General features: G+C 35.8%; 1 protein-coding gene across 1 annotated transcript; it reads left to right on the top strand.

The window, feature by feature from the left end:
• The first annotated feature begins 4,037 nt into the window (after positions 1–4,037).
• LOC140160275 (neuromedin-B receptor-like) lies at positions 4,038–5,433 on the top strand. Its single transcript, XM_072183546.1, has one exon. It carries the CDS (start codon positions 4,252–4,254, stop codon positions 5,275–5,277), a length of 1,026 nt encoding a protein of 341 aa, XP_072039647.1. The 5' UTR covers positions 4,038–4,251; the 3' UTR covers positions 5,278–5,433.
• The last annotated feature ends 6,082 nt before the right edge of the window (positions 5,434–11,515 follow it).

Genomic DNA, 11,515 nt, shown 5'->3' on the forward strand with positions numbered 1-11,515 from the left:
TTTGTTTTGTTAAAGGTAGCTAATTCAAAATGTACATACATATAATTTGTAATGTCCCCTACAGGTGGTGAAAAAATCATGTCAAGACCATTTTCAGATTTTTGTTGGTGACCTGAAAACCACAGTAAGATATGGTTCGGCGGAAACGGTCAAAATATGTACAATATTTACAAAGGCGTCCCAAGTACAGATCCCATAATTATTCCATTTGGTCATGTTATACAGTAAAAACTGTATAAAGCACAAGAATAATCATAAAATTATTTGTACTGGTTAAAAGGTTGCCGCAAACTGAAAATGATGGACATTAATATGCACAAAACAATTAGAACAAATAACCAGTGTAATAAAATTAGTATAAATGACAACAAACACAGTTTATGAAGATATTGAGTTCAATAAAACATGGATGGCATAATGGTGGCATTATGTCGCTTTCTTTGGAATAAAATACCACAATAGATCACAAAGGGAATTAAATTAGTTTTTGACGGAAAAATGTGTTATAGTAGCTTTAAGTTTTGTATTTTATCTAAAAGCGCAGCTAGAAAAGTCACGCTGTAGGGATGGACACTATGCTGATTATCATTACAAGAGATGTTACAAGATATCCCTCCAAAAATTGAAATTCTGGGTAATTTCTGTCCATCAAAATTTTACTTTTTTAGTCACAGATGATGTTTTGGACTGTAAGGTGTATATTCATTCAAAATTTATATTGTTACTAATATGACTTTTTTGTATAAAGAGGGAAGTTCGTACATCGGCTGCACGCATGTTTTCAAGTGCAATATCCAAAGATGCGTCACCATTTCCGGTGTACCATATCTTACTGTATTTTTCAGTTCACCTACAAAAATCTAAAAATGATCTTGACATGATTTTTTCACCACCTGTAGGTGACATTACGAACTATTGGTATGCAGATTTTGAAGTAGCTATCTTTAACAAACCAAAAGTTATGACCCAACAGGTAGAACTTTTTGAACGACCCTCGTATGTTTGTTGTTTTGTTGTGTTTGTTTTTCTTCAAAACTTTCTCATTAGACATCTTACGACTTGTTTATGCAATTCCGCAATATTTCATCATAAACTCTGTTTGTGTATCCATTATGGGTGACCTTACACCCCTAGGGTAAACTGGTAAGGTCAGTTTGAAGCGAATAACCGCAATTCCCCCCAAAGATGGTCCCGCAATAATAATTGAAGACCAAATTAAAAAGACTAGTTTGCGTCTGACGTCAGGGAAAACATTGGCAAAGGCGTGGCGTGATTGGTTGCTGACCTGCGCAGTACGGCATTTATGGTCTGGTTGACAGGACGTCATACGCAAACTAGTCTTCAATTATAATTATAGCCCAAGTCATTTATCGTATTGTTAAGATAATACTTGTTCCAGGAGAATCTTGTCACCGTGCTGTATTCATTTCACACAAAAAATGATTTAATATTCCCGGGAATGTTCGTTTTGTGATAAGATTCGTAAATCATAATCGTGCTTTATTTCGTATGTTCTTTAGTTCGCTATAGGTTGAGATATGAATTATCTCTAGCCTCGGAACTCTTACACGGTTCGGCCTGCGGCCTCACCATATACGATTCCTTGACTAGAGATAATTTAATAATAAAAAGATTAAAGCGCTTTATAGAGTGCCCAATACCTAAAAGGCCTCCAGGCGCTTTACACAAACACAGATTAAAACTATTACACAAGGAAAATTTACAAATGTAAATATTAAAAAGTACAATAAAATAATAACCTGCACACACGGTCTTAAGCAAAACAGTTATAAAAACAAGAATCATTTTAACTATGAGAAAAATCTCGGTAACATACCGTATATCAAAAAACACATCAAATAAAATAACAGATGTTGCAAGTATAAAAACTTTATAGCGAGTGAGAGGCGGACCGCAAAGAAAAGCAAGCAAACGCAATGAAAGGAATAATCAAAAATTGACAAATAAAGGCAAAAGTTAATCTGATGGTCGGCATTTTATGCAAGATAATTAACTACACAATTGTTAAAGAGATGAGTTTGTAAGCGTTTTTGAAAGCAAAAGACGTGGTTCAATATTCCACACAACCTCAATAAACTAATAACAGCTGACAGATGTCCCACTACACCACGAAACCCATTTGTTAAAGGTATTACTTCTACAGCTTTCATGAATATACATAATGACATTTTGTGCTTTCAACTATCGACTGTAAGGTCTATCAAAATGTTGTAATGTTTCCACGTGCAAACCCCCACATATGCGTTGATCCACTCGCATTCACCGTGGCAGGGGCGCAGCTTTCTGAGACGAAAAAAAGAATCCCGTTTGCATCATTTTGACCCGGTATTAACGGTGGGTATTATACATATACCGTTTTTTTTATTAAATATATATTGTACATAAGGTCTTCGAGTTTCAAAAGAAGGCTTTATTGGGACAATAAACGTACGCGCGTAGCATGCAAAGAGTTTGTATTTTAGACCATTTTTGCCCATGATCACGGTGAATTTTGGTGGAAAACGAGCTCCTTACCCATTTTCTTTTACTTAGCCTTTCCCGATTGTCTCTTTCATTTTTTGCAGAGGGGCACTTTCCTCTTTAATTTTTCTGTCAGACCTACCCCCACCACCCCTCTCCCCCACCCTCGCTGGCAAACCTACCGCACACAAACCATTCACAAACACTTGTTAGGGGGGCCTGATGCAAAAAAGGGGCCGTGAAAATCTTTGACCCTCTTAAGGGGCTGAAAAAATGACCACAAATTTTCCTGGGAAAATTGAGTTTATAGGCTTTTCTATGGGGTTGACCCATAATTTTCATGTCAAAAAGGGGGGGGCTGAAATTTTGAGGTCTGTAAAGGGGGCCCCGTAAATTTTCCGTTTCGCGATGAAATATTTTTGCAGCAGCCACCCCCCCCATAACAAGTGTTTGTGAACTGTCCCTTATGTCGGATTTTTCTCAGCCTTTACCTCTTTCGCACGGAAATTTCACCCTTGGAACAAGTGAACAATCATGTAGATATTTATGTGAAACTTTTTCATAAATAAAGACATTTATTGCCCTTGGCTATGATTCAGATCCATGTGCTACATATCGCCAACCCATTCCCTGTAACCTATTTCTGATACCAAATCAATCACGGCTCTTCTAAATGTTCCTACCTCAGACCTACCTGTTTATTTTATTTATTTATTTATTTTTATACTTTTATTTGTTGCATCGTTCCACAATTGGACCCCATTTGGCGTGGTAAATAAGGCCCTGGAGTCAGGACGTGGTTATGCATTCAACCTCTTTGACCTAGATGATAAAACGGTTAGTAGGTAAAACATATTCAGAATCTATGGTAAAACCAAGCGAGTAGTTTATACACAATAAGTAAAGCTAATTAACGACATGGCTGTAAAAATACAAATTCACGATAAATCAATTAATTTTGCGAGGCTTTGGAAGTGGTGTACGCAGTGATGTGAAAAGATTATTTGTAGAATAGACACGGCAAGCAGCTAATAAACAGCATGGAAAACAAAACACATTTTGTGTGTACACATATTTGGCGGAAAATAAATACATAATATCAGTTGAAATATCCCAGTTTAGAACTAAATACCTACACTTTCCTCGCTTAAGGATTCAATACGAGAATCTTGAAAACTTCAATATACATATAGGTTATTATATATTGTGTTGTATATCCCTGTAAGCGTGTCGTTTTTAGGAAATGATCAATATTTTCCTCAAGGGACGAAAGATTTGTTGTAACGTGAGCTATAATCAGCGTTAGTTTGAGCAACAACTAAAATTAAATTGTGAACATCAGGGATATTTCAAGACGTTTTGTAACACTCTCCTACTTCACTGTTTTACTCCAAGAGCATTACGTGGCCTCCAAAACGGCAACCCGATTGACTTCATATATCGCAATCTATTCGGGCATGCGCAGTACGTATGCATCAGTCTCAGAAAATTGTTTTTTGAGGAATTGACAGTCGTCTTGATGGTATTGAGTGAGAACAGTGTTGGGAATTGTTTTGGATGGACTAGAATGGAGCTCTGATTGGACCACTGTTGGTCTAAAACATTTTTATCGTCATGGACAAACACAATTTTTCCGTACTTAATTACAACAATAAAGTATCTGGTGAGATTGGTTTCACCAAGTGATTTTAAACCAACGTTTAATACACTTCTTCGTAAGTTGTACTACTTGAAAGGCATGTAAAGTGATTGCACTGACTAAAACACAATATGGATCTAAATTTTACAATTGTTGGAAATGAGTCAACCAATTATGTATTGGACACAAGACGAAAAATTGCCATGTCCATTGACATTGTATTTTTTCTTGTTGGATTCTTCGGTAATGGGAGTGTTATCTACCTGACAATAAGACACCCAGGACTACGAAGCATTCCTAATCTTATGATTGCCAATCTTGCTGTTGGAGATATGTTAGTTGTAATATTTGTCATTTTGGTCAACATTTTACACTATGTTTTTGCTTCGGTTCGGCTCATTTTTACTCACTATTGCGAATTTATACTTTTTATACAGTTGATATCGCAGGGGGTATCCGTACTGACTTTGACTGCTTTAAGTGCGGATCGTTTTACCACTGTGGCCTACCCTTTACATAAGCAAAGGTACGCAAGAAAGCTCAGCGTCTGGACTGTATTCGCAATCTGGACAACATCAGTCGTTGTTCTCTGGCCAATATTTGTATACGTAGAAGATACAACTTGCTGGTTTGCCGATGATACATCTTACACAGTATACATACTGTGTATTGTGTTTTTACTGTTCATTCTGCCCGCTGTAGTCATGATTGTATGTTATGTTTTGATGGCGAAGGAGTTAATACGCAAAAAACCGAATCTAAAGATTAATTCACGAGGAGGTCGAAAACAGCAGAAGAAGCGCTTACGGCTAGCACTGATTGTACTTATTATGATAGTAACATTCATACTGTGCTCATCACCTTTTTATACTTGGTTGATTGTTTCTCGGTTTGATCCCTTAAATGTTTTCGTACAGAATGCATTTATGAATGATGCCAAGTTAATGATGCTGAAATTTAATTCAACAGTGGATCCTGTGATTCTATATCTAATGAGTTCGACGTACAGGAAACATTTGATTGATAACATCCAAGTGTGTTTGTGTCCTCGTAAATCGCATCATCGTGTTATTAATAGCAAACCCTCTGTCCGTACTTTTATTTCACGTATTGCGGATTTACCAAGACACCAGCAATCACGAGAAACTATCGTGTGATGCATGGGAGCCATGATAAAGGACGACACTATTACGTGATTACCGGGACTGTTATGGGACAAGAATACTCCAATCTTGATAGAATAATGCCTTCAATTAAAGAAGAATCTAAAATGTAAATATAATGATGATGGTAAATTAAAATGTTAAAATGTTATTGGTGGGTGCAAAATGTTGAAATATATCTTTCTATATTTCCTATGAAAAATAATTGACAAGAAAAAAAGAAACATTTGATACTTATAATTGAATATATGAATATAAAAACCACCTAAGTCCATACTTCGGCCAAATTGAGTTAAGCATGGGAAATTGTTGCTATACATAGGCCTGTCATATGTATGAAAGAAGAACTCAAATTCATTCTCTGTGTCTATTAAGCATGTAAAAAATAGCATGTATGAAAGAATCACCCAATTCCATGATTTGAGTCTTGTAACACATTGATTGAAATCCAGTATGTATAAAAAGTCCACTTGTAACACATTCATTGCTAGAGAGTGACTTTTGAACAAAAAATGGGTTTAATAAAGGAAAGTTGGTGGTTTATATTACATGGCAGAATGCTTATCAACATTATACATACCTGTGTGCTTTATTTTGTATTATCTTACTAGTGGTAATCTCATTCAAACATTGTTGTCTTTGTATATGATTCAAACAACCACCTAAGTCCAAAATTTAAAATGAACCCCACGAAGTCCCTGAAATGCTAATCGTCATACCTAATACAGGTTAATCCACTCATTTGCACGTAAAACTTACCATATTGACCAGGTAAATCTAACTGAAGGAATTAAAATGATACACAGGTTTTTCTCTCAAAATCACTTCCTATGGACTTAGGTGGCTTTTGTATTCATGTATTCAATTCCTTAAACATAAACGTATAGTTTTCTATGGCAAAACGAACGTAAGAGTACAATGACATAATATATTCATATATAGTAAACACAACAGCTGACCATGCTATATGACAAGTTCATGTTCTATTTGTGCTCATTAATTTCTGTTATCAAATAAATACATGGTTAATTGTTTTGGAGCTTTTGAAAGAGTAATGTAAATTCATTTATACTTGACAAATGTTCCCATATGCACCGTTTAAATTTAGTCCCTTAATGGCAGATGTAAAAAGATGTAAATTTACTAAATTATATTGAAAAGAAACTAATTTATTTTACCTCTAACCATTATTACATCTCTATCGATACATACTAAAATTGGCACCCGTGTGTTTAAAAATTGAGAAGTGAATATTAGAATTTATTATGTTAGGGGTGGTACAATAATTATGAGTACATCGGGTTAAATTATAGGGGGAGCAAAGATTTTTGACAGGCCTCCGCCAAGGGGCATTATTTGTGCAGGTCAAAAGGGGGGAGCGCAGCGATTTTGACACAAGTTGTTTGGACACTTTTTCAATATTTCGCCCTAAACAGACGTAATAAACGGCAGAAAACATTCAAATATGCAAGAATTCTTGCTCGCTTGGCACGACGAAAGGCAGTGTACTTCGGTTATATCTATAAATGCGCTTTTGTAAATACGCACGTGACCCATGGGCACGGTATACCAAGACCAGCAAGCGTGATCAAATCTTCATTGCATTGACCACTATACAGGAAGGGATAGGAACTCCGTAGAGAAATATCATCATCAAATTTAAGTATTAATTGAATTGCAAAATTAATACACATTTTGCAACTCCGAATCTGTAATATGTTACCAAAAACAACATTTTGAAAGTATTTGACGACGGAAAAAATATTCAAAGACGGAAACGTTTACAATATAATCACAAAGTTGAACAAAATATACAATTTTTCTTGCACAACAGTCTCATGTTGTTCAGCCTTTGGATTCAAATGTTTAGAAAGACCACTCGCTATGTAGAAGGTCACTTCGAGACTTACTGTCTATAAGCTGTTATGGCAGCTCGGAGGTGGTCACGTGCGCATTTATAAAAGCGAATTTATATATATAACCGAAGTACACTGAAAGGAGGGGGAGCAAATGATTTCTTGCGGGCGATTTTGATAATTCACGCCAGAGTGAACATAATTATGGCAAAGTCCATTATTATCCGTAATAACCATGCACCTGTTATGTTCTGAATTAATTAAGATAGTTTCGCCTTACAGAAGTCGGATTTTCTTTCCCTAGCTGACCCTAGAAGGATGGGCATGAATGAAAGTTCCAAGTCAAGTTCAGTGTACATATGTAATCCCCTATAAACATGAGCAAGGGCTTTCAACCCGGGGCTTATACACGTTCAACACCCGGGTTGAACATATTCAATATAAGCATATTTCTTTCGTCAGATATTAACTCTGATTAGTATAAGTCACAAAGATTTTCTTTAATACCGAAAAACTACCTGGTGTCAGTGGTTATTGCTTGATATCTCTTGGTATGTGTTATATCTTGTAAGACCAGCATACAATGACAGGAGAGAAAAGCAACACAAGTGAAGTGTGCAAGAAAGCCTCTTAGCGCTGTTATACAGAGGAAAACATAAAATCACAAGAGTGTAAGTGGAAACAAATTATATAGATATTACAAACCAGACGCGGTATTGTTGGTCGACGCAGAAAAAATATCAATTTTCATTATCTAAATCAATATATTACTGAAAGGCACTGTAAAAGACAACCATATGGGTCAATCAGTGGTTCACAGCAGCTTAGGAACAACAAGAGTGAGGGGGTACAGTAAAGCACACGTGTCTGAAGATACACATTTTGTCCCCCAAATACCTATTTTTTTTTTACAAAAAAAAACGGAACGCGGATTGACTAACGCCAGTCACCCGGTGGTCGAGTTTTGATTGTCATCCATTACCAGGTAACGAATGTTCTTTACTAAACTTGTGATACGTCTTCATAACAAATTACAGGATTATATCTGTCATTTCATTATTGTTTCAAGATTATGTTATTTCTTGTAACTTTATATTTGACACTGTATTTGTACAAACATACTGTAGGTTGTAATGTTTGGTGGATCTTTTTTCTGCCATTTTGCTTTATGCCGACTAAGTCTGTAAATTATTTTGCTAAATTCCGATCAGTTATAAACAGGGCAAGAAAATAAATACTAGCCATACATCTTGCAACATCTTGGAATGGCCAGCTACAGTTTATAACCTCTCATCACTCCTATAGAACGATATTCGGTGGATATGATACAAATTGATGGTAAATTATTAAAAATAGACATTGTTGATATTTAACATTCCTTGAAGTAAACATTATAAATTTGCATTATATCGCGAATTTCAAAAAATTCAAATTATTTGATATCAGTTGGAGATATCGCGAATTTCAAAAAATCCAAACTAATTGATATCAGAAGGATATTTCCCAGAATACGGTATCAGTACGACGGCAACTTCGTGACCTCTTTTGTTCGACAGAAAATTTATACGGGTTGGTGAACACGAGTTACGTAACAAAATGTTGAAATTTTAGCCGGCAAACACGTTTTATCAAAATAGCTCCAGAAATGGAAGACACGGGTCGTATATTGCTCCATTTATGTACCCTGACCACAGATAAGATATCAAACATTTGTGTAAAGCAACAAATAACTTGTAAAAGTTGAATTAAATGGAAAATAAAGAGGCTTGAACATGTCCAAAGTAGCTGGGAAAATGAGAAAAATTGCATGTCACGAACACAAGAATGTTCATATCATCAAGCAAGAAAAAGCGCCGGAATCAAAAATGGGTGTCATGTTATAGAATAACTAAAGTTAGCTTGCCTGAAAATTTCGTGAATTTTGGTTGGGGTATATTGTTAGTCGTATATTGAACATGTTGAAATGTTTATCTTTGTGCGTGACTACTGATATATTGTACGGCCGATGTTTTTCCTGCAAAGAAACTTTCATTGTCAATTGTCCATTGTTGGTTATTTACCTTGAAAATAATACTCCCAACGTTCAAACAATTTTAAAGTCAGCATAAAGGTTTGTGTTACATAGTATTTGGACAGTGTTAATTCATTCCAGAAATATAATACACGAGTGAGCCATGAGTGGGAATAACATAGCTATTATTACCGTATCTATCAAATCACTGGTATGGCTTTGTGGTAAATACCGGGGTTAGGCCTAATATTTGGAAGTTCGGTCTTGGTTCGAACCCCGCTAGCACCTCTCTTTGATTTTTTATTTTATTTTAACTCATTGTTTTAAATCCTAGTTTTCATATTTTTATTAAAGCCATAATATACGATTTCGGGCAAATTTGAAGTTTTGTTATTCCAAAAATTATAACAACTAGCGATCACCCGCCTTGCGCGGTCAGAGTCTTTCGCGGTTTGTAAATTTTTTATATTTTGTGAACATGTAAATGTTTTATTTAATGTGATTAATGGTATGAGAGGAGATTATATATATCATTTAGAAATATAATTTGTAGTATCCTTTCCATATAAATCAATGGCTTGAAATTGCAATTACATCGTGATCGAAGCAAGTCTTCTTGCCACCATATCATATCACTGCATATCCACCGTGAGAAGTCTTGCCCCTGTTTGATGTTGGCCGTCCTGATATTTAAGATTTTTATGCATTTACAGTACTTTTTAGCCCATTTTGGACAAATTTGGTGTACCTTTTGGCCATTTTGTACCATTTTCGTCCAAGTTTGTCCCCACCTTGAAATGTACCTTGCTGCCCCCTGCAAAAGTCCTGGCTACATCACTGAGCGGATTAACACAGTTTTATTCAATTCCCTCTTGGCCCCCTGTGGTATGCTGGCTGACAGATATTTAAGATTTGTATGCACATACTTGTTGTACTTTTTATTTGTTAGCCCATTTTGGATAAATTTGTTGTACTTTATACTTTTTAGCCCATTTGTGACAATTTGCCCCCCCCCCGCATGAAGTTTGCCTTGTCCCCCCCCTCTCTCTCTGAAAAAGTCCTGGCTACACCACTGTGCAGATGAAACAATTTTATTCACATTTCCTTACTGTTTCATATTATTAAGTTATGCTGATAACATAGCATTACCACAAAAAGCAGAGTATGCCTATTCATGGTAAATAAAATTCAGTGGTTTGAGAGGCAAATAGGCAATTGCACCATATTATAATTAGCACAATTGAACTATAATACCCTCCTCACTATAATACCCTCCATACTTTGCTACACCAACAGCCCTTAGGGACGCATCATTAGATTCTCAGGGTGGAGGTATGAAGTTTTTGAAAAAAAAACTTCACCCACTACATGAGCAAAAATCCCCACCAACACTAAAAAAAACCCTTTCCCCACCTATAAATGCATGTTAAAAAAAAAACTTGCCGCCAGGCGGCAAAAAAAAAATTCGCCACCAAAAACAATTCGCCGACAAAAATTTCTTTCCCCGACCCTAACTTCCTACCCCCCCACCGAGTATCAAATGGTGCGTCCCTTTAGGTATGAGATGTTCATGATGGCAATCTTGACCTACAAAAAGGACATTATGAGATGTTGACAATCTTCCAAAAAGGACATTTCATCCTTTTGAGTAAATGTTGACTTTATTGATGTGACTAATTAGGTGTTCATAATACAGTCCCTGGTATTATATAATACTGTGTGATTGTATAATAGGTAATTCAATGACCATCCAGACTACAGGCATAGTATCTTCACACCAATGCCAAAACAGAAGGCCAATTTCAGGCTATGTCAACATTAGTGTATTGTGTTGGCGTTAAAATTTTTAGCATGCAGTTCTGCCACTGCCTTTGCCCTGCCTTTGAAACTAATTAACATAATTTGACACCCTTAACGTAAACAAAAACAAAATTGGACGTTTTATTGGGGTGCGGACAACTTTACTCTACGCAACGCAAAAATCCGTTTTCCGAAATAATGTAAAACGTAGAAGTTTTTAGCCTTACCAATTCGCCAAACTCAGTAATTTATTATAGATATTTATAATATTAATAAATAACTGTCAGGAAGGTTTTCACATTACATTTGAAGCAGAAGTAGCGAGATATTATGAAAGAAAACACCTAATATCTTGACCGCTTAACTGTGGTGTTCTATGGGGGATTAAATAAGACATCAAAGTTAGTTGCTCTACCTAGAAAACGAACTTGGCTGATTCCAATTTAGGTGTAATCCGAGATGTAAGTTGGACATTGTGTAAAAATGACAAATATGCCAAACTATTAGGTTTGAAATTCGAGCATCTCGTGATTTAATATGTATGCATAAAAGCTCGTAAAATATG

Source organism: Amphiura filiformis, chromosome 9, assembly GCF_039555335.1.
Source record: "Amphiura filiformis chromosome 9, Afil_fr2py, whole genome shotgun sequence".
NCBI lineage: Eukaryota > Metazoa > Echinodermata > Ophiuroidea > Amphilepidida > Amphiuridae > Amphiura > Amphiura filiformis.

Coding starts and splice junctions, on each gene's coding strand:
- LOC140160275 (XM_072183546.1), top strand. CDS start 4,252: ATGGATCTAAATTTTACAATTGTTGGAAATGAGTCAACCAATTATGTA.